Source organism: Coloeus monedula (genome assembly GCF_965178545.1).
Source record: "Coloeus monedula genome assembly, chromosome: 14".
Lineage (NCBI taxonomy): Eukaryota > Metazoa > Chordata > Aves > Passeriformes > Corvidae > Coloeus > Coloeus monedula.
Window position 1 is genome coordinate 12,381,438 of NC_138794.1, and position 20,299 is coordinate 12,401,736.

General features: G+C 59.8%; 1 protein-coding gene across 12 annotated transcripts in view; it reads right to left on the reverse strand.

Moving 5' to 3' along the window:
• Positions 1-7,491: 7,491 nt before the first annotated feature.
• TLE3 (TLE family member 3, transcriptional corepressor) overlaps positions 7,492-20,299 on the reverse strand; it is a 29,179-nt gene continuing 16,371 nt past the window's right edge. For 4 of the 12 annotated variants that reach the window (XM_082290845.1, XM_082290847.1, XM_082290846.1 and 1 more), the window contains exons 9-20: positions 19,347-19,363; positions 16,498-16,617; positions 16,029-16,079; positions 15,512-15,890; positions 13,888-14,069; positions 13,266-13,342; positions 12,857-13,106; positions 12,086-12,333; positions 11,342-11,489; positions 10,588-10,738; positions 9,861-9,937; positions 7,492-9,661 (exon numbers count right to left, since the gene is read on the reverse strand). In XM_082290845.1, the coding sequence (XP_082146971.1) occupies positions 9,554-9,661; positions 9,861-9,937; positions 10,588-10,738; positions 11,342-11,489; positions 12,086-12,333; positions 12,857-13,106; positions 13,266-13,342; positions 13,888-14,069; positions 15,512-15,890; positions 16,029-16,079; positions 16,498-16,617; positions 19,347-19,363 (1,808 nt within the window). In that variant the 3' untranslated portion in view covers positions 7,492-9,553. Of the gene's footprint in view, positions 9,662-9,860; positions 9,938-10,587; positions 10,739-11,341; positions 11,490-12,085; positions 12,334-12,856; positions 13,107-13,265; positions 13,343-13,872; positions 14,070-15,511; positions 15,891-16,028; positions 16,080-16,497; positions 16,618-19,346; positions 19,364-20,299 lie in introns of all 12 variants that reach the window. The other 8 variants (XM_082290844.1, XM_082290851.1, XM_082290849.1 and 5 more) reach the window with 3 other exon arrangements.

Sequence of the window (20,299 nt, forward strand, 5' to 3'; positions counted from 1 at the left end):
AAGGAGAGCTCAGAGCCCCTTCCAGGGCCTAAAGGGGCTCCAGGAGAGCTGGAGAGGGACTGGGGACAAGGGATGGAGGGACAGGACACAGGGAATGGCTTCCCACTGCCAGAGGGCAGGGATGGATGGGATATTGGGAAGGAATTGCTCCCTGTGAGGGTGAGGAGGGGCTGGGCTGGAATTCCCAGAGCAGCTGTGGCTGCCCCTGGATCCCTGGCAGTGTCCAAGGCCAGCCTGGAGCAGCCAGGGATAGTGGAAGGTGTCCCTGCCCTTGGAACGGGATGAGCTTTAAGGTCCCTCTCAGCCCAAACCATCCCAGGATTCCGTGATAAGCAACAAATCCAAGCCCTGTCCATGGAGCCTGGAATCCTCTGGGAATGCTCCCAAGGACTCCCATCTCCAAAGCCAGTGCAGGCAGCGCAGTGAGCGAGGGGTCCCCAGCGTCCTCCCAGCGCTGCTTGGAAGCAGGAATTGCTGGAACAGATTGGGATAATGTTCATTTGTCTTCATTAGGGCAGGAAAGCCGGGAAGGAGCCACGGTGTGGCCCCACAAGGGGCCCTTTCCAAGGATCACTGGGCCTTTCTGCCAGGAATGGAGACAAATGGGAAGTGCTCCGAGATGGGGATGGCACTGCCCCGGTTCCCTGTCCAAGGAAACCCCACCCTGCCCATGGAAAACCCTCCCCATCCGGGACCTGGGGGACGTGCAGGTGGCAGCGCCCTGCTGGGGCTCCCTGGGCACAGCTCTGTCCCCAGCAGCTCCTTCCCGAGGTGGAGACCCTGGAAATGGGGATTTGGGGGATCCTTGGGAGCAGGCAGGGATCTGGGAAAGGGGGACTTGGGGAGGATGTTTGGGAGCAGGCAGGGATCTGGGAAATGGGGATTTGGGGCGAGTTTGGGAGCAGGCAGGGATCTGAGATATGAGGATTTGGGGGGAGTTTGGGAGCAGGCAGGGATCTGGGAAATGGGGATTTGGGGATGTTTGGGGGCAGGGACAGGCAGGGACTGGCTCATCCCAGCCTGGAGCTGCTCTGCCCCCATGTCCCCGTGGGATCTTGGGGGTGGATGGGCTCCTGGACACACAGGGATATTCCCTGTCCCCCGATGAGGACTGGGAATGCTGCTGCCCCCAGCTCCTGATGCACTGCTGGGGAGATCCTTGGATTCCGAGCCTCGGGCAGGTTCTAGAAGTGTCCCTGGGGATTTGCTGGTGTTTTCTAAATTCCATGAAAAATTTATAGTCAGGACAGAAAGAAAAAAAGGGGGAAGGGAAAAAAAAAACCCACCCGGGCTGTTCTCAGCTGAGCCTCTCCATAAATTACCGGGATTTGCTTCCCAGGGTGGTCCGGGAGTGCGTGCCAGGCCCGCCTGTGTTCCAAGGGGGAGGATCCCGAGGTGAAGTGTTGGGAAAGGGGAGGGGAAAGCTGCTTACTTAAGGAAGGGCTGGAGAAAGCCAGGAGAGGTCCTTGCGCCTGCTGCAGCTCCAGGCAGCTCCAGGCTCGGGAATTCCAGGCTGGGATGTGGTTAATCCCAGTGCCCTCCGCTCGTGTGCAGAGCTGGGGAATGCTCAGAGGAATTTTTGAGCTGCTTTTGGGGATTGTGGGGAGCCAGCCAAGGGGATGGAGCTGGAGAGGGATCCGTGGACAGACCTGTGGAGCAGCACCGGGACCGGACCACTCCGAGCCCTGGCCTGGGACATTCCAGGGATCCAGGGGCAGCCACAGCTGCTCAGGGAATTCCAGCCCAGCCTCTCCCGGGGAACAATTCCTTCCCAATATCCCATCCATCCCCGCCCTCTGGCAGCGGGAAGCCATTCCCTGTGTCCTGTCCCTCCATCCCTTGTCCCCAGTCCCTCTCCAGCTCTCCTGGAGCCCCTTTAGGCCCTCGAAGGGGCTCTGAGCTCTCCCTGGAGTTTATCCCAGGAGGAGCTGGGCTGGGTGGGAGCCCAGCATGAGAACCCTGGGCCTGCCCAGATGTTGCTCCCACAGATGTTTTGGGCTCTCTTTCCAGGAAATTCCCTGTTTTCAGATCCCTTTAGCTCCTGTGGAAGAGTCTAGGGCAGTGGTGGCTTCCTGCCGTGTCCAGCAGTGATCCAGAGGGCACAGCCAGTGCCAGGGGTGCTGTGCCATGGAATCCGGGCTGTGCCATGAGATCCCGGCTGATCCAAGCCATTCCCTGCCCTGCAGGTCAGGCAGGGGCTCCCAAACCTGTGCCTGGAGCAGGAGCACGGGCACAGCTCCATCCTCAAGGACTCATCCCTGCTGCACCTTTTCCCCTTTCCATCCATTCCCAGCACCCAGCCGGGGGAGAAGGGATGTGCTGGGAACCGAGCAGCACCGTGGGAGGCTGTCCCATCCCTCCCATCCCTCTTGTCCAGAGGGGGATTCGAGGGATCCGAGCTGTTTTTCCCAAAAAGAAGGGGCTGAGCACACGAGAGGGACCCGACCCTGGCCACGATCCCACGGGAAGGGCAGTGCCACCAGGAGCAGCTCCCTGTCCCCCCACTGAGGTACCTGAGACGGACCCACCCCCATCCAGGAGCACCCGGAGCACTGCAGGGATGTGTCCCCCACGCTGGGGGTCCAGGGAGGAGCATTCCCGGTCTCTCCCTGCCCTGCAGCATTCCCAGGGGGTGCCGTGTTTATCCCCAGGGAAGGCGTCAGGCCACAAGTGCGGAGCTCCAAATCCTCCCCAGGGAGCATTAATGGATTACCGCAATCCCCGGCATGTTCTGGTTACACAACAAAAATTGGGATAATATCCCGACTCCCGGCGGCAGAGCGGGGTGGAGCGGCTCCGGCACCGCCTCGAGAGCGGCCCAGCTGCCACAGGGCACTTCCAGCTGCCGGGAATGCACTTGGACGCCTGGGGAAGAGCTCCTGGATTCCCAGGGAGGGGAAAGCGTCCCCAAATCCCGGCCCTGCGCTGTCTGTGCGCGATCCCGGTCCCGCCGGGAATGCTGTGCCCGGAGTCCTGCCAGAGGCAAAGCCGCAGGGAAGGCGTTGGGAGAGCCGGAACCATCAGCAGGTCGGGCTTAGCCCGTCTGGGTTTTAAATGAGGCATTAATTAACCCCCCGCAGGTGCTGTGGGACCACCCCAGGATCCCAGTTATCCATCAGCCTGTGTTCTCCTCCTTCGGCATTCCAGGTGTGCCCAGGGCCCATGGAGCAGCTCCTGGGGTGGCACGAGGTGCTGCCCGCGCTGCCACGTGTCCCACAGTGTCGCTGTCCCCATCCCGTCCCAGCTCGTGTCCAGCTTTGATGAGGTTTGTGTGGGATTCCCAACAGCGGGAGAACCCGGAGCTGCTGGAGCAATTCCAGAGGAGGCTCCGGAGCTGCTCTGAGGGCTGGAGCCCCTCTGGAGCCAGGCTGGGAGAGCTGGGAATGTTCCCCTGGAGAAGGGAAGGCTCCAGGGAGAGCTCAGAGCCCCTTCCAGGGCCTAAAGGGGCTCCAGGAGAGCTGGAGAGGGACTGGGATGGAGGGGCTGGATGCTGGGCTGGGATGCTCCGTTCCCTCCCGGCCCTGCCGGCTCCCGAGGGAAGCTCTGCCCTTCCACCCTCCATCCGCTGCATTCCCAGCCTCCCCAAACCGATGGATCCACTGATCCCTTCGGTCCTGGCCCTTTGCTGCCGGTCCGGAATATTCCGTGTCCATCCCTGCACATCCAAGGGGAAGCAGAGGGGACACGGTGCCAGCGCTGTGCCACCGCCTCTGCCACCAGCACCTCGAGTGAGGAGCGCTCTGGGTGCTCTCCCAGCCTGAAATGCGCAGAAAGTTTTATGGAAGCATAAAAATCTCCAAAATCCCATTAAAGCCCAGCTGCCCCTGCAGCACTGTAATGCCATTTGTTATCTTTTCTGATTAACACAAAACTGGGATAAACCCAGCCCTGAGCCCCGGGAGCACCCCACAAACCCGGGCACACTCGGGGCCCAGCCCCACAGGGTGACCCAGGCACACACAGCCCTGGGATTGGATTTTCCAGGCAGGGCCAAGCTCAGCCGGATTCCTGCGGGCTCTGGTGCTCCTCGGCTTTCCCGAGGATAACAAGGCGCCTGTGTGCTCCCAATTTTTGTTTGGGGCTGGAGCTGGCTCCGGAGGGAAGTGTTGTGTGAGGGTGTTGTGGAAAAGCCTTGGCTCCATCTGGGAGCTGTCAGGAAAAGGCTGAGCTCAATCACACGTTGTTATGAATAGCAGCATTTGAGCCTTTAAAACCTTCGCTTTTTTCCTTCTCTTTTTATTTTTTTCCCTCTTTTTTTTCTCCCCTCCTTTTTTCAATTTTTTTCCCCCACTCCTCCAAGGTAAATTCCAGCCGGGATCAACACTCCCCAGGAATTCCCCCGGAGGAAGTTGGCTGTTCACCAACTCATCTTGTAATAAAAAAAAAGTAATAATAAAAAAAGATTCATTATTCCTGTTGAGCCGAGATGAAACAATTCCCTGGAATTAACGAGGCTCATTTTGGCCAGCCAAGGTTTTGCTCCAATGAAAGTTTTTATTGTTACCCAGAAAAGCCAAAAAACCCCAAAGCACCCCCAGGGGAGAGGGGGGGTGATAACGGGGCTGCATTTTGGGGCTCTCTCTGGGCTGTCTGAGGGCTGCCCCCAAACCCATCCCGACCAGTCCAGCATTCCCAAATCCTGGATGGGGAGCGCCACGGGGCTTTTCCCAGGTGGAAATCAGGGATGCTCCAGGCTCAGCAGGGTGAGGGGTGGCTCATCCCACATTGGTGGGGACAGAGTTGGGGATTTAAGGCAAATCCAGCCCCCCCCCCCGAGCAGGCCTGGCCGTGGGACAAGAGCCTGGAATGTCAGGGGCTGGTGGGGACAGCCCTGGGAACAGGAGTAGGACTGACAGGGACGGGAATCCAGGGAAATGGGGGATTTCAGTAGGTGGATCATGGAATCCTGGAATGGTTTGGGTTGGAAGGGACATGAAATGATATCCAGGCCCATGGGCAGGGACACCTCCCACTATCCCAGGCTGCTCCAAGCCCCGGCCAGCCTGGCCTTGGGCACTCCCAGGGATGGGGCAGCCACAGCTTCTCTGGGCACCCTGTGCCAGGGCCTCACCCCCTCGCAGGGAACAATTCCTTCCCAGTATCCCATCCATCCCTGCCCTCTGGCAGTGGGAAGCCATTCCCTGTGTCCTGTCCCACATCCCTTGTCCCAGGCCCCAGTGTCACCGGCCCCTCCTGCCACGGCACCCCGTGCCAGCCCCAGGACGGGTTTTTCCAGCGCAGGGCTCCGCAGGGCTGCGATTTGTGTTGCTGGGCTGTTTTGCTTTCCGCCTTGGCTCCGCTTGTTGCTGGCTTTTTTTTTTTTTTTTTTCCAGCGGGGAATTAAGCCAAATGAGTTTTTATCCGTTGCTGCCGCTTTCCAGCGGGATCCAGGGGAGCACCAGCGCCGGGAAGAGGAGCACGATGAACATCTGAAGGCAGCCGCCGGTTTCTGCGAGCCTTCGGAAGCGATGCCACCCTCGGAGCAGCGAACAAAGCGCGAGCAGGGGCCGCCCTTCAGCACCGGAGCCTCCCCGCGCACAATGGCCCGGCACAATCACTCATTATAACTCAATTACTGTAATTAAAACGGGTGCGAGGCAGAGGCAGAGCCGCCGAAGGGAGCGGTGCCAGCAGAATCCGCACTCGGCGGCAGCAGCCAGCGACAGCAGCAGCTGAGGGTGTCCCCGAGAGCCGCCGCCATCTGTTCCCAGCCCGGGGTGGCACCCTGGCAACCGCACGGCTGCGGTGGGAAGGGCCGGGAAGGGGCTGGGAAGGGCTGGGATGGGGCCGGGAAGGGGCTGGGAAGGACTTCGATGGGGCTGGGAACGCCCCGCGGTGGGTGAGTGCTGCTCTGTGAACCCCGAAGGGTGAAGTCCTCCACGGGATAACAGAGCCGGGGATAACCGGAGGAAGGGGGATCCCGTTATCCCGGATTCCGTGGTGGGCAGGGATATCCCGTTATCCCGGATTCCGTGGTGGGCAGACGCCGTGGGCGTGCCTAGGGCACAGCTGGATGGGCTCTGCTTTGTTCCCGGGGTGGACACGGCTCAGCCTGGCACAGGACGCACAGCAGGGAACGGGACACACAGCAGGACATGGGATGGGATGGCATGGGACACACAGCACGGCACGGGACACACAGCAGGACATGGGACACACAGCAGGACACGGCCCAGCACGGCTCTGCCGCCCCTGCCCCTTTCCCAGTGCTCCCTTCAGGGACAGAGACCCAGCATGGGAAAAGCGGTTCTGATGCTCCAGGATCAAATCCCTGCCTGCTCCGTGGGAGCCCTTCCGTGCAGGAATTCCACGCTCACGGAAGGAAATCATACACAAAAAGTGGGCAATGCCACAGAAGGTGCCACCTTCACATCCTCAGGCTCTTGGGGGAATCAGTTCCCGCTCGGTTTTCCAGCCGTTTCCAGCTCTGCCTTCCTGGCCTGGCAGCGTGGGCCAAGCCTGACCCGACAGCACCTTTAAAAAGCCCTCATGAATTTATCATTTGAAAATCCAGCGTGGGGGCTGGGAATGACTGAATTACAAAATCTGGGAGCTGGCTGACACAAATGGGAATGGGAGAGCCCAACACCCCTCCCCCAGCACTTGGAAAAGCCGGAGTCCAACCCCATGGACTGCCAAGGGCAGCAGTTTCCTGGGAAGGGTTGGAAGCGTGGCCAGAGCCGCTCAGGTGCCGAAGGGGTGGCGCGGGGGGTCCTGGGGGTCCCTTCCCCTTCCCTTCGCTCTCCCAATCTTCCAACAAAGGATTCCTTGCAATTCCTATCTTCTAATGGTCCCCTGCGTCAGCCCCTGGCGGCGTGCAGCCTCCAGCCCCGGGGAAACGCAACCCGAGCGCTGCCCTGCCCATTACCGGGAAGCCGAGCGGGCAGAGCGCCGCTGCCGCCCTTTATCCCTCCCTGGCAGCAGGTCCTGTCGTGTCCAATCCATCACGGGAGCCCCGCAGGACCCTACAGCTGTCCTAGCTCACGGCACGGCTTTGTCTCCAGCAGGGTGCCGGGCCGGCAGCTCGGGAATGCCGGGGCTCGCATCCCGGGGCTCGGGAGCTGCCTGATCCCGGTCCTGAGGCACCCCGCGGGCAGGGTGCCCCAATCCCAGCCCTTTCCCTGCATCCCCAAATCCTGGCAGGAGCAGAACTAAAGCTGCTGGGTGCTGCCTTGGAGCTGGGAAAGGGAGGGAAGTGGTTTGGAATGAGCCCATCCCACGGGATGGGGGAGAGGCCGAGGGATGAGAACTCCTCCCATCCATCCTGGGCTCCATCCCCGCTCCAGCATCACCCCCCAGCTCGGGGATCCCTGTCACGGGTGTCCTGTGCACCCCAACCCTCCCCTGCTCCTGCCTTTCCCCCCACCTCCGTGAAATTCCGTGGATCAGAGGGTTCAGAGACACTTTGCTTGCGGTTGAGCTTCAGTACATTGACTTTTTATTCTTTTTTTTTCGCTTTTTGGCCCTTTTTTACAAAAACCAGTGGTAGTTATTAACAGCTGTACAGATTCTGCTACATACTTTGGTGTGAAGTCGAGAGCCTGGCTCCGGGAGCTCCACCAGCTCCGCAACATGCAATTCCTGCACCTCAGTCCTGCCATTCGGGGAGGAAAACGAAGCAGCCCAGCTGCAGCCCTGGGAGCCTGGGGGACACGAGCTGGGGGTGACCCCAGGGACAGGGCAGAGCCCCCCAGCCCTTCCCAACACAGCCCATCTGTGCAGAGCAGGATGCTCCGAAGGCCACGGAGCCGGGAATGCTGTGCCCAGGGTCAGGGTGCAGAAAGGGGCAGAGCTGCCCCCACAGATCCCAAGACCGACCCCAAAACACCCCTGGGACATCCCTGGACCCCTCCAAGGCTCTGCTGGCCCCAGGGCCAGGGGCAGAGCCATCAATCTGAGCCAAACCACCCCAAAATGCCTTTCCCTAAAAGCAGCTTTAGAGACCTCAGCTTTTCCTTTCTTGGATCATCAATGCCCCAAACTGATCCCATCCTCCCACCGAGCCACCCTGGGCCTGGAACATTCCCTCATTTCAGCTCCGAACCCTCTCGTTTTGACGGGAAAACCAGGAGTTCCCAGGAGATCCCTCCTCCTTCCCAGCCCAGCTCCTCTGTCTGCCCCGGGAGCAGCTGGAGGGATGGGATGGATCCCTGAGGGATGGGATGGAAGCTCCTGGGAGGGCTGCAATTCCAGGTCCCACCTCTCCATCCTCCTCTCCAAACCATTCTCCCCTCAACCCTAAACTTTTTTTTTTCTCCTTTTGGACCAGATCCAACTCGCCAAAAATAATCCATAAAAATGCGGTATAAAAATCCTCTGCCGTGTGCTACAACACAGGTGAGCACTGCTGCTACACAAATACTTTTATTTTCCCGTTAGGTCTTCGTGGGTTTTTTGTCTCTTTTTTTTTTTTCTTTTTTTTTTTTTGTCCTTTTCGGAACCCTTTAGTACAAAAGGCCTGTGGGGGGAGGGAGTTGCTCCATAAAACCAGAAGACACAAGACCATAAAGCCCACAAGGACCACAAGCAGCCCCCCCACCACACACAAACCCTACTTGTTAGTAAACTTTTTTGCTTTTAAAAAAAAACTGTATTTTTTTTTTGTCTTTTTTTTTTTTTTCAAGGTTATCAATTCTAATTCTTTACTTTCATTTGAATACAAAACACATAAGTTTGCTATTATCTTTCGTGGCTCCCTGAGCTGAATTTTCTAAGCTTTCTTTGAAATCACTCCTCATTTGCTTCTGTCCGAAGACCAAGAAGGGCTTGCGTGGGCTTCCCCTTTTCTTCAAACATCCAAGCACGGAAAAAAAATAAGGATAAATCCATAAATCCATCTATAAAAAACAAACCCCAAGGTGATTGTGTCGATGTCCCGTCAGTAGCTGAGGATCCGAGCGATTCCCCACCATCACTAACACACAACGCACGACAGGAGGAACAACTTTTCACCAGTGGACATCTCTGCTCAGCCTGGATGGCAAAGTCCCCACGGACACTTCCAGAGGGGGTGGGAAAAGGGGGAAAAAAAAAAAAAAACAACCAACCAAAAAAAACCCAAAAACCAACCAAAAAACCCCCAGAATAAAATTGCCACCACCAAAACCATCAGTGGAATACAATTACAGCAGACAAAAATACACAGCTAAGTGTACCGGGAGGGTCCCCCCTTCCCACGCTATTTCCTAGTCCAGTATTTACATTTTTCACAAGTCTTATGCGGGATGCACAAAAAAAAAGTCCCAATAAAAAAGGAGTCCTTGATAGTGCCACCAAAGCCAGACGGAAAGAACCGGAAAACCAAAAAAAAAAAACCAAAAAAAAAAAAAAAATCCAAAGAAACCCCAAAACCCTAAAACCAAATAAAAATCCGTTTAGGGCTTCCATGTGTGCCAGAGTTGCTGATCTCCAAATAAATCCGAGTGTGGCGGATGCCGGGCGGAGCGATGCCAGGCGGAGCTGGGCCGGGCCCGGGGCCTCCCCTCGGCATTCCCAGAGCATTCCCGAGTGCTGCCGGGGCCGGGAGCTGCCGGCCCGTCCGGAAATCCCAGGCTCAGTAGATGACCTCGTAGACTGTGGCCTTCTTGTCCCCAGAGCCCGTGACGATGTACTTGTCATCCGCGGAGATGTCACAGCTCAGCACGGACGAGGATTCCTTGGACTGGGAAAAGCAGGAGGGGGAAAAATCCATCAGGCTGGGTTTCCAGGATCTCCCAGCAGCATCCACGCTGGGGGCATCACCACATCCCTCACCCTGATACCGACCCGGCCATCCCAGAGCATCTCCCCTCTCTCCAGGATAACGTGGAATGGGAATCTGGGAGAAGCCCCCATCCCGCGCCCTTCCCGAGGTCTCCTACCTGGAAGATGCTCGCTCCGTAGGGCGTCCTCCAGGCGTTGAGCAGGTTGTCCTTCCCCGTGCTCACAAACCACTTCCCTGTGCCGGGAAATCGGGATCAGCAGCCGAACGCTGCCGGTGCCACCTCCCTGCCCCACAGATCCCAGGGCTGACCTTTCCCTGCCCCACAGGCTGCTTAACCTCAGGGATTTGGGAGAAGTGGGAAAACCTGGAGGTTCCCTGGGGAGTCCTGCCCAGCCCCGCTCTGCTGGGATGATCCAGGTGCTGCTTCCCACCCCCGGCGGTGCCCGGGGCTGTCTGCAGGACAGCCAGGATGGGTTTATGGGGATAAACCCCAAGTGCAGCATCCATGGGCTGGATCCTGCTGGAATTATCCACGCTCAGCCCCCCCACCACTGCACTGAGCACCGTCCCTTCCTGCAGTTCGTGGGCATCCCTGTTTCCGATCCCTGGAAGTGTCCAAGGCCAGGCTGGACAGGGCTTGGAGCAACCTGGGATAGTGGGAGCTGTCCCAAGGGGGTGGAATGGGATGAGCTTTAAGGTTCCTTCCAACCCCAAATATTCCATGATTCCACGATCCCCATCCATGAGCGGGGGGTCTGGGGGGGTCTATTGGGAGCTGTCCCAAGGGGGCAGAATGGGAGAGCTTTGAGGTCTCTCCCAGCCTAAACCATTCCACGATTCCATGATCCCCATCCCTGCCGGAGCTCCAGGTGGGAGCTGCTTACCGCAGTAGGCGAATTTGAGGGAGAGGACGCAGCTCTCGTGCAGGTGCAGCTGGTACTTGTCGGGCTTGGTGTGGTGCAGCACCTCCACGTTGCTGCTCTCCATGCCCACCGCCAGCCACTCGCCCGTCGGGCAGTATCCCAGGGAAAAGATCTGCAGCGGGAAGCGGGATACAGGGACATCAGTGGGAATTCACCGCCTGCTCTGCCCACAGCACTCCGTGGAAGGTTGGGATGAGAGGTCCTCAAGGTGCCTCCCAACCCAACCATTCTGGGATCCAGCCATTGCTGGCCAGTCCCAGATGGACGGAGCAGGCTGGGAGAGGCACATCCATAGGTTTGGATGGCTCCATCCCCATGGATATTGCTGCCCTTGCAGAACGGACTTAAGGTTCCAGCTTGGCCCCTCCGGATCAGGGAGGCCCTGCTGGAGGTGGCAGGATCCTGATCCCTGCTCCCATCCCACCCTCAGGGCACCCCGAGAACCCTGTCACATCCACAGGCATCCCATGGGAAGAGCTACTTCCCTAACGGCAGCCTAATCCTGCAGGAGCTGGAACAAGATCCAGGGAGCCCCACAGTTCCAGCAGTCCCGGGTCACACCGAAACCAGCGGGAACAGCCACACTCGGAGATCACAGAGCCCTTTTCCCCACAGGAAAAGCCCCTTCCTGCAGTGGGCACGAGCCAGCGGCCGAGCGGGACTCCCTGTTTTCCATGGGGATAAATCCTGTGCCAGCCCGTTCCCGGGGCGGTACCTGGGAGGTGAAGTCGTGCTGCTGCAGCTGCCGCCCTTCCCGTAGGTCCCAGGAACGCACCGTGTTGTCCAGGCCCCCCGTCCACAACTTGGTACCATCGTGGGAGATGTCTATGCAGCTGGCCCCGTCCGTGTGGCCTTGGAATTGCCTTGGGAGCAGAAAAAATGATGGAATTCTGCAAGGGGAGTGGCTAGGAAAAGCATGGAGTTGGGTTCAAGGTGCTCAGAGACTATGTTTACGTGGCTCATCCACACCAAAGATTCCTGGAAATCCATCCGGGAGCATCCTGTGCTGAGGAGCACCAGCCTGGCCAAGGGTTGGGCTGGTTTAGGGATGAGCACCAGGAGATGGTGCAGCATCACCAGAGGGAGTTCCTGGCACCAGCCCAGAGGAACTGTGGCTGCCCCATCCCTGGAATGTTCAAGGCTGGGTTGGATGGGGCTTGCAGCCACTGGGGAGACTGGAAGGCGTCCATGCCCAAGGAAAAGAGGAAAGGGATGTCAATGGGGGAAAGAGGAAAGAGAGGGAAATGGGGTGGGGAAAGAGGAAAAGGGACATCAATGGAGGAAGAGGAAAAGGGACCATGATGGGGAAAAGAGGAAAAGTCAGTCCTTTGCTGACAAAAGGAAGAGGAAAAGGGATGTGACAGGGTACAAATGACCTTTAAGGCCCTTCCCACCCCAGCCCACGATCCCCAAGGTCCTCACACCCAACCCCCCAGCAGGACACCGGCTGGGGGCTCACCTGACGAGGGTCTGGTTGTGCAGGTCCCACACGGCGATGTTGCCGTCGCTGCAGCACGAGAAGCACACCTTGGCGTCGGGGCTGATGGCCAGCGCGTAGCACGCGGGCGCCGACGACGTCAGCTCGGCCTTGATGCGCGGCGTGGGCGACGCCAGGTCCCAGATGGTCAAAGTGCTGGCCTCGCCCCCCACGATCAGCGTGCGGCCGTCCGGCAGCAGCTTGCAGGAGCGGATGTAGTTATCCCTGTTCTGGGGACAGAAGGGACGGTGAGGGGCCGTGGGGGACGGGAGGGAGGAGTTGAGGAGTGGGGAGATGGTGATGGATGGGGAAGAGGGTAGAGGGAAGGGGTGTTAAAGCGGGAGAGGAGAAGGGATGTTGAGACGGAAGAGGAAAGGGAGTGCGCAGGGGGAAGAGAGAAAGAGGGCAAAGGATGGGGAAAGAGGAAAAGGGATGTTGACAGTGGGAGGAGGAAGAGGGACATTTAAGGGGGGAAAAGAGAGATAATGGGAAGAGGAAACAGGGAAGAGGAAAAAGACAATAATGGAGGACAAAGAGTTGGTAATGGGGAAAAAGAGAGACAGGATGTTAAGGGGGGAAGAGGAAAGGGAGGGCAATGGGGGAAAGAGGAAACATAGATGGCGATGTGGGGAAGAGATGTTGATGTTAATGGGGAGAAGGTGATGAATGCCATTAGAAGTGGGTGGAGGAGGGGACACAGCACTGGGGACAGCAGCAGCCGCACCCCAGCTCCGGCCACAGCCAGCCCCTCACCAGGCAGTCCAGCTGGGAGATGGGGCTCTTGCTGCCGGGCTGGCTGATGTCCCAGATCTTGACGCAGCCCTTGCCGCCGGTGTAGACGTGGCGGGTGGGGTTGCTGATGGTGACGGCGCACACCACCTCGCCGTGGCTCAGCGTGTTGATCTGCCGCGCGTGCCGCGGGATGCCGGGCCCCGCCAGCGCGTCGTGGGGAAACGGCACCGGCTGCATCTGCCCGTCCGCGCTCACGTGGAACGAGTAGGCCCTACCAGGGTGGGAAAGGGCTCATCTCCAGGGACAGAGCTCGTGGGGACAGCCCGCTGTCACATCGTGTCCCCAGCGCCAGCCCTGGCTGAAGCCCTCCCTCGTCTCCCTCCCGGCCACTCATCCCCTCTGATCCCACAGAAATCCAAGCGGGGCTTACGGTTTCCCTCCGGGGATGGACGCCAGGCTGGAGGGTAGGCCCGGGGCTCGCATGGCGGGGTGTGGGTCAAACCCGACCTGCCAAGAGATGCACGGACACGGGTGAGGCCAGACTGGGGCTGGGAACAGCACACAGCTTCCCATCCATGGCCCCCTGGGGACTTTGGGGTACTTTTCCCTTGCTGCTCAAAGCCAATCGGTATTTCCCCCTGGCAGGAAGGGGAAACAGCCAAAGGTCTTGGGTCTGCAGGAACCAGGCTGGACACACTCCCTCTCCCCATGTTATTCCCAAGCCCCCAGGGATGGGATCAGCCACGTTGGGCGCAGCACCAATGGCAGCGCTTGACTCTTTGTTTTGCCTTAAAACAGGAGTTTAGTGAGAGGAATGAGAAGGGGGCCAAACAATAGGTAAGGGGCTGAGGAAAGGGAAGGAGAAACCCCGATCCAGTGGCACATCCATGTCATCCCTGAGGAAGCATCTCCACCCCCCCTTCAATGGTGGCCATTTCAAACTACAGCTGGCTTTGAGAAGGAGCCTCAACCTCCCAGCCCCCCAAAGCCCCCCAAGCCCTCCCCCCAGCGAGAAAGGAGCTAAAAGTGCTACGTACAGCTCCAAAGCTCACCATTGGTGACCGGCCGTAGGCGGCGGCGGCAGCGGCGGCTGCGCTCATCTGCGGGGGGAGGTTGTGCAGCCCCGCGTAGGCGCCGGGGCTCGTCAGGGACCCGTTCATCTCATGGTGCCCCATCATGGCAAAGGGCGCTGCGTAGGAGCCCGCGATGGAGATGGGCGTCCGCAGGGCCGAGGCTGCGGAGAGACGGACACGGTCAGGGCACGGAGCATGGGCAGGGCCGGGACACGGGCAGGGCCGGGACACGGGCAGGGCACAGAGCATGGGCAGGGCCGGGACACGGGCAGGGCACAGAGCATGGGCAGGGCACAGAGCATGGGCAGGGCTGGGACACGGGCAGGGCACAGAGCATGGGCAGGGCACAGAGCATGGGCAGGGCTGGGACACGGGCAGGGCACAGAGCATGGGCAGGGCACAGAGCATGGGCAGGGCTGGGACACGGGCAGGGCACAGAGCATGGGCAGGGCACAGAGCATGGGCAGGGCTGGGACACGGGCAGGGCACAGAGCATGGGCAGGGCACAGAGCATGGGCAGGGCTGGGACACAGGCAGGGCCGGGACACAGGCAGGGCCGGGACACAGGCAGGGCCGGGACACAGGCAGGGCACAGAGCATGGGCAGGGCACAGAGCATGGGCAGGGCTGGGACACGGGCAGGGCCGGGACACGGGCAGGGCACAGAGCATGGGCAGGGCTGGGACATGGGCAGGGCCGGGACATGGGCAGGGCACAGAGCATGGGCAGGGCTGGGACATGGGCAGGGCACAGAGCATGGGCAGGGCCGGGACACGGGCAGGGCGCGGAGCATGGGCAGGGCGCGGAGCATGGGCAGGGCACACAGCATGGGCAGGGCCGGGACACGGGCAGGGCGCGGAGCATGGGCAGGGCACAGAGCATGGGCAGGGCACACAGCATGGGCAGGGCACAGAGCATGGGCAGGGCACAGAGCATGGGCAGGGCCGGGACACGGGCAGGGCGCGGAGCATGGGCAGGGCGCGGAGCATGGGCAGGGCACACAGCATGGGCAGGGCACACAGCATGGGCAGGGCACACAGCATGGGCAGGGCCGGGACACGGGCAGGGCGCGGAGCATGGGCAGGGCTGGGACACGGGCAGGGCACAGAGCATGGGCAGGGCTGGGACATGGGCAGGGCCGGGACATGGGCAGGGCACGGAGCATGGGCAGGGCCAGAACACGGGCAGGGCCAGAACACGGGCAGGGCCAGGACACGGGCAGGGCCAGGACACAGAAACACCCCACGCCACAAGAGTCCAATCCCTGACCCAGCACCACCTTGTCCCCAGCCCAGAGCACTGAATGCCATGTCCAGGCCTTGCCTGGGCACCTCCAGAGATGGCCTGGGCAGCCCCTCCCAAGGCCTGACCACCCCTTCCATGAACAAATTCCTGCTGATGTCCAAGCTGGACTTCCTCTGGCCCAGCTTGAGGCTGTGTCCCTTCATCCCAGTCCTGCTCACCCTGTGACTGGACCTCCCTCCTCATGCCATCACCTGGATTAGGTCCCCAGAAACCTGATCCCCCCTCCCCATCCCACTGACAGGGACGAGCTGAAGCTGTGCTGGGGACAGTGGTGACACCGCGGTGACACCGGTACCCACCCAGGGGGTCCATGCCGCTGGGTTTGCCGGGCATGGGCCGCAGCCCCGGGGTGCTGCTGGTGCCCGGGGTGGGAGCGTCGTTCCTGGGCGTCGGAGTGTTGGACTTGAGGCCAGGCGTGGAGGATTTGTCGTTCTGGGGAGAGAAGGGATGGAAAATACGGGATGAGCTCAAACTGCCGGGATCCAGAGTCCCCGCCCCGGTGACCCCACAGAAGAGACATACGTGGCCCAGGTCCTTGGTCTTGGAGGAGGGAGTGCTGCTGGAGGAGGCCACCGAGGCCGGGCTGTTGGGAGCATCCCCCTTCTTCAGCCCACGGGCTTTGTCCAGGCCGTTCTCCGGGGGGGAATGGGCTGGGCTCACCCGGGGGGTGGCAGGGTCCTGTGGGATGGGAAAAGCATTGGAACTCCCACAGTGGGAAGGGCTCCCTCCAGCTCCTCCTTCAGGCCGGTGTTGGGAAGCCCCTAAGAAATCGCTTCCCACATCCCAAACCCACACCGCGAGCCACCCAGGGCTCACCTCGTTGGAGACATCGACCACCAGGTCATCGCTCTTGTCACCATCGCTGTCCTGGAACAGAAAATGTGTCACACCCCGCAGAAAGCTCCAAAAACTGGGGGGGATCCACCCCCTGAGGAGCCAAACCACCCCAAGAGCAGCCTAAGGACACTCAGGCTGGAGATCAGGGACAATTGCTTCATGGAAAAAGTGGTCAGGCATTGGAAGGGGCTGCCCAGGGCAGGGATGGAGTCAGTCAGGGGAGCGGACGTGGCACTTGGGGACATGGATTATGGTGGCCTTGGCAGTGCTGGGGGATGGCTGGACTCCATGGTCTCAAAGGGCTTTTCCAGCCTGAATGATTCCATGGTTTCTATGCCCCAGCTCACCCACACCACGTCTGGAAAATATCACCCACATCCCACTTTCTCCCCCCAAATCCTGCCCCAAGGTGTCCCCGTGGCCACTGCAGCCCGTCCCTGTCACTCACATATCGGCTCATGCTGTCCTTCTCCTCCGCTTTCCGCTTCTTGGAGTCAATGCTGTAATCCGTGGAGCTCCGGTGCTTCTCGCTGGCCCGCAGGCTCTCCGAGGGGGACACGGAATTATTCTGTGGAGATGGGAAAAGCTTTGAAGGGGGAACAGAAGGAAACAGGACTCCACGAGCAGCAGGTCCCAAGGGGACACACACACGCAGCCGTGTCCCCGCAGTGGGATGAGACCCCGTAGTCCCTGCCATGCCACAGGATCCAGGGGACAAGATCCAACACCAGCCTCGCTGAGGGCCCTGGGAATGCTCTGAGGATGCCCAGGGACACGTGAGCCCCTTTGCTGCAACAGCAGGAAAATGCAGGAGGGGGTTGTTTATAAAAACATCCAGGAAAACACTCAGTGCTGGGAACGGCAGAGCCCAGCGCCCGTGGCACAGCTCTGCTCGGGGGAATTCTGTCCTTGCTTCAAGCAGCGAAGCCCAGGACATGCTGGCATCCCCAGGAAAGCTCCAGAGCCCAGGGGAGCCGCATGCAGGAGGAGCAAAGGAACGGCTGCATCCTGGCCCTGGAGCCAAAGGACAGCCACAAAATGTCCCGGAAAACCCACGTGACCAGGAATGGCAGAGTCTGTGCCTGTGGCACAGGGGGAATTCTGCCCTTGCTTCAAGCAGCAAAGCCCAGGAGATGCCCGCATTCCCAGGAAATGCTGGAAGCAAACATGGCAGCACAATGAGGAGGATGCCTGGTCCCAGTTCTGCATTGCCCTCAGCACGGCCCCGATCCCGCACCGCCCTCAGCACAGCCCCGATCCTGCACTGCCCTCAGCACAGGGCTGATCCCGCATCACTCTCAGCACAGCCCCGATCCCGCACTGCCCTCAGCACAGGGCTGATCCCGCACCGCCCTCAGCACGGCCCCGATCCCGCACTGCCCTCAGCACAGGGCTGATCCCGCACTGCCCTCAGCACAGCCCCGATCCCGCACCGCCCTCAGCACGGCCCCGATCCCGCACCGCCCTCAGCACAGGGCTGATCCCGCATCACTCTCAGCACAGCCCCGATCCCGCACTGCCCTCAGCACGGCCCCGATCCCGCACTGCCCTCAGCACAGCCCCGATCCCGCACCGCCCTCAGCACAGGGCTGATCCCGCACCGCCCTCAGCACAGCCCCGATCCCGCACTGCCCTCAGCACAGCCCCGATCCCGCACCGCCCTCAGCACAGCCCCGATCCCGCACCGCCCTCAGCACAGGGCTGATCCCGCACCGCCCTCAGCACAGCCCCGATCCCGCACTGCCCTCAGCACAGCCCCGATCCCGCACCGCCCTCAGCACAGCCCCGATCCCGCACCGCCCTCAGCACAGGGCTGATCCCGCATCTCCCTCAGCACGGCCCCGGTCCCGCACTGCCCTCAGCACAGGGCTGATCCCGCATCTCCCTCAGCACGGCCCCGGTCCCACACCCCCGCCCCAGCACAGCCCCTGGGAGCAGCAGTAGGAGCACTCCCCGCTCCCGAGCCTGCCAGCCCCGCTAAGCAGCGCCGTTGCTGAGCTGCGCCCGCCTTTCTTCCCCGGCTGAAAGGGAGAACCAAAGCAGTTCATGTTTCTGCTCGGTCCCCACTAAGCAGCTTTGGATAACACGGAGCTCTTTCTTCCCAGGCAGTCATGCTGAAAACCCTCGCAGCTCCCAGAGAATCATGTCAGGCATTTAGAGGCATCGATCCATTCAGCCCCGCTCCTGGCCCACTGCCAAGGAACTAAATATTTTTTATTGCACAGGCAAAGGCTGGGGAAAATATGAATGACTAACGCTGATTATCGCACACATTAAACCTCCACGGGGAATACCCCGGCTCACAGTTTATGGATTGGGAAGCTGCCCGGCTCCGACGGCCCCCTGCCCGCCGGAGGAGCGGGTTAATGATGCCCAATTCCCCTCTGCCTCCCCCCTCGCAGAGCACTTCCCTTCCCCGCTCTCCAAAGGGCCGTTTGTGGGCTCGGGGCTGGCAGGAAATCGCTGCAGAGCCGCAGCTCAGCCGGGCTTTGTCCTGGCAGCTTTTCACACGGAATGCTGGGCTTGGGAAAGACCTCTGGGATCACCGAGTGTGACCTGGGAGCCAGCCCCACCTTGTCACCAGCGCAGAGCGCTGAGGGACACATCCAGGCCTTCCTTGGACACCTCCACTGCCTCCCTGGGCTGCCCCTTCCGACATTTAACAGCCCTTTCCACAGAGAAATCCCTTCCACGTCCCATCTTCCCTGCACACCGGGGTGGGAGGTTCTGGCTCAGCCCCATTCCACCAGCAGGGCAGCCCACGCCTGGCTCCTGCCACCCCCAATATCCCCTCCATCCCCACTCCCAGAGAATCCATCACCCACGGGCAGCCTCCGGAGTGTCAGAGCCCTCCAAAATCCAGGGATTTCCCTGGTTAGGAACTGCTTGAGCTTCCAAGTCCTGCTTAACACAGAGTAATAACCAAACCCATCCCAGATGAAATGACCCCAGATAATGGGAGAGTGACCAGGAATAAACCAGCTTCCCTGACCACCCAAGGATTCCGGGTCTGACCGCGCTCATTCAGTCAAAATGACGGAATTTCCCAAGGCTCTGCCACCAACACAAGGCTTGAAATCCAATTTCCAAACCACCACGGAGAAGGTGACTCCACTCATCCCAGCACAGCTCTTCCAGGCAGGATGAGGAATTGTATTGCCTGGTTTATTATTTAGTAATGCCTGTGCCAAAGGCAGCCCTGGAGCTCCCAGCCACCAGGTGGGTTTTTCAAGGATAAATAAAACTCAGCCGAGCGGCCACCAGAAAGTGGGAGCAAAAGGAAGGAATGGGACTTACTGCACTTGAGTCTCGCTCTTCAGGAGATGCCGGGGCAGAGGGGAGGGGACAGCCAAAATAAAGAGACAGGAAAATAAAGCAAGTTAGGGTAAGTCTTAAACCAGAAAAATAAACCCAGGACCTCCTCATGCTCTTAACTCAAAGCCCTTAAACTCAAGACCTGTCTGGCTTTAAAATCTCCCTCCATCCATCTCTCCCATCCAATTCCTGTCCCTTCCTTCCTGTCCATGTGAGTTATCCAGCCAAACATTTTACAGCTGGAAATGCCCTGACTCCAAAGGGAATGGCAGCAGCCTCAGGTGCCTGTTCCTGAAGCCACCCACCAGTCCTGAGTGCACAGCTCCACATCCAAGGTATGGCTCAGCCATTCATTTGTCCCCAAACAACCCTGTCTTCCCTGGAATCTCTGGTCATCTGAATCCATGCAGGAAAAGGAATGGAACTGGCTAACTCCTACCAATAGTTTTGTCTCACTGCTTTTTTTTTCCCCACCCCAAATCCCCCAGCAGAGCCCAACAGCCTGGAGAGGCTGTGGGAACCTGCCCTGCCAACGGGAACACAGAGGGGAAATATCCCAAACCCTCCTGTGCTGGTGGACAGGGGGATCTGCCAGGACAATGCTGAACACTGCTGGCTTGCACCTGCAATCACAGATCCTTTGGTCCTCTGAAAAATGGTCGGATCCCTCATAATGGGAAAAACCACCAAGTTCCTGGTGCCCAGAGCTGGATCCCTGAGCACAGGAAGGCTCTGATGGTGACGAGGAAGAGGAGGATGAAGGCTGCTTTCCCATTAAGGCACAGCTGAACAAGGGCACAGGAACTGCAGCCAGGCTCCACCAAAGGCTGAGCATCATTCAGGGAATTCTGCATCCCTAAAAGTGCAATCCCATGGTCTGAATGCAGCTGACCCGAGGGATAGGGTGGTGGGAAATGAGCCATGACTGGACCAGG